Source organism: Drosophila teissieri, chromosome 2R (genome assembly GCF_016746235.2).
Source record: "Drosophila teissieri strain GT53w chromosome 2R, Prin_Dtei_1.1, whole genome shotgun sequence".
Classification (NCBI taxonomy): domain Eukaryota; kingdom Metazoa; phylum Arthropoda; class Insecta; order Diptera; family Drosophilidae; genus Drosophila; species Drosophila teissieri.
Genome location: NC_053030.1, coordinates 2,399,380 through 2,400,962, shown reverse-complemented (window position 1 = coordinate 2,400,962; position 1,583 = coordinate 2,399,380). Strand labels below are relative to the sequence as shown.

Sequence of the window (1,583 nt, the reverse complement as noted above, 5' to 3'; positions counted from 1 at the left end):
AAAAAAGTTTTTGACAGTTGTTGGCGGTTTGCTGTCGAGTAGGCGTGGCAAAAAGATGTTTGGCAAACCGATTTAAATTTACAAGACTAACAATAAATTGAAATAATACGAAAACATTTGTATGTATGTTTATTTATGTGTTTATGTTTATACGAAAACATTTGTATGTATGTTTATTTATGTGTTTATCTGTCCTTTTATAAAACACCTGTTCTACACTGTAGCTATCCCTGCTAATGCCCTGAAGGCTCTTCAGTTGTCTGGGGCAAAGTCGTAGGAAAATATTATACCTGTCGATAAAAGCGATGAGAAAACGTGAAAGATTTCCGAATTGCTCTTTGAGCTAATATCCAGGCCAAATTGTGGGATGAGCTTTTTTAAAATCGCTGTATTGAAATGGCGAGCCTCCATCAATGCACTTGGCCCGCTCCAAAACATCTTTCTCATGCTCGGGTATTAAGGTGGTCAAATTTGCATCTACATGACCATTAACATTAATCACAATCACCTGGTAATTAGGAGCATCATTGTTTGTGCGGAAGTACGAATCAAAATCCTCATTGGTTATTTAATCAAAATCAGCCTCAAATGTAATTATAATGGGCTTAAGTTCTAGTTGGATAACCTTTTTCTCTTTCGATCCTAATGCAGCATAGTATATCATATTGTTCCGAACGATGTGACTAATAGATAAGATCAGATATATTCCGCAGTCTGAAACATCAGTTTTGAAACGCCAAGACGAGTGTTTAGGGAACTATGTGATCAATATATCTTAGTTTGGGTTCTCTCTTAGTAGATGGTAATACAGTTTTTGATTTTCAGCCAGCTTTGTCTTTGATCCATCAATCTTTCAGTCTTGATCATTATACCGACCATAGAAAAATCCCTTGCTGTCCCTTATCCAGGAGAAATTATAAAACTTTACTTTTTCTAGAGTTTCATGTTAATCGATACATTCCTTAGAATTTCGTATTCGAACTTTATTCCAATCGGAACCATTTTCGCTCAGTCCATAGGACGTGTACTTCTTCCGAGACTGTGATATGGCTCATTTCATCAGAAGATAAGCTATTGGTGTCAAGGAGTATAGACTTTGGGCTCTCTAAAGTCTTTTGCTGCATCAAAACGCTTTGATTCTGCAGGCCAGTATTATATATATTTATATTTAAAAAATAATAATGGTAGTTACCGTGACGCATAGGACACCCATACTTTAGGAAATTCCATGGCTTTGACAGTTTGGAATTAATATTCGCCATTCGCCATTCGAGTTTGTACAGAATCTGGATCTTCAAGCACCGATAACGGCTTTTATTGTATACCAGTGTATCATTTCTTCGAATCGCTTTTTGTGCTTCTGGATAAATAATCCTAACTTGCTTTCTCGACTGACTGACTCACGTCTGTTGGACCATAGACCGAAGCCATCGATCGAGACATAGATATCTGATTGACTGAATAATAAGAGAGAACGCTTTAGTCGAGTTCCCGGACTATCTGATACCCGTTACTCAGTGGAAGTGCAAAGGGGAAATTTTAACTCTGACAGTCTTTGGCGGTTTGTGGGCGTTAGAGTGTGC

The 1,583-nt window shown here is 37.5% G+C and overlaps 1 protein-coding gene across 1 annotated transcript; it reads right to left on the bottom strand.

Moving 5' to 3' along the window:
- Window positions 1–343: 343 nt before the first annotated feature.
- LOC122614389 (prolyl endopeptidase) lies at window positions 344–1,213 on the bottom strand. The gene is given in 3 exon segments (XM_043788959.1): window positions 344–1,028; window positions 1,030–1,118; window positions 1,193–1,213. Coding segments are annotated over 3 exon segments (795 nt in total).
- Window positions 1,214–1,583: the final 370 nt, after the last annotated feature.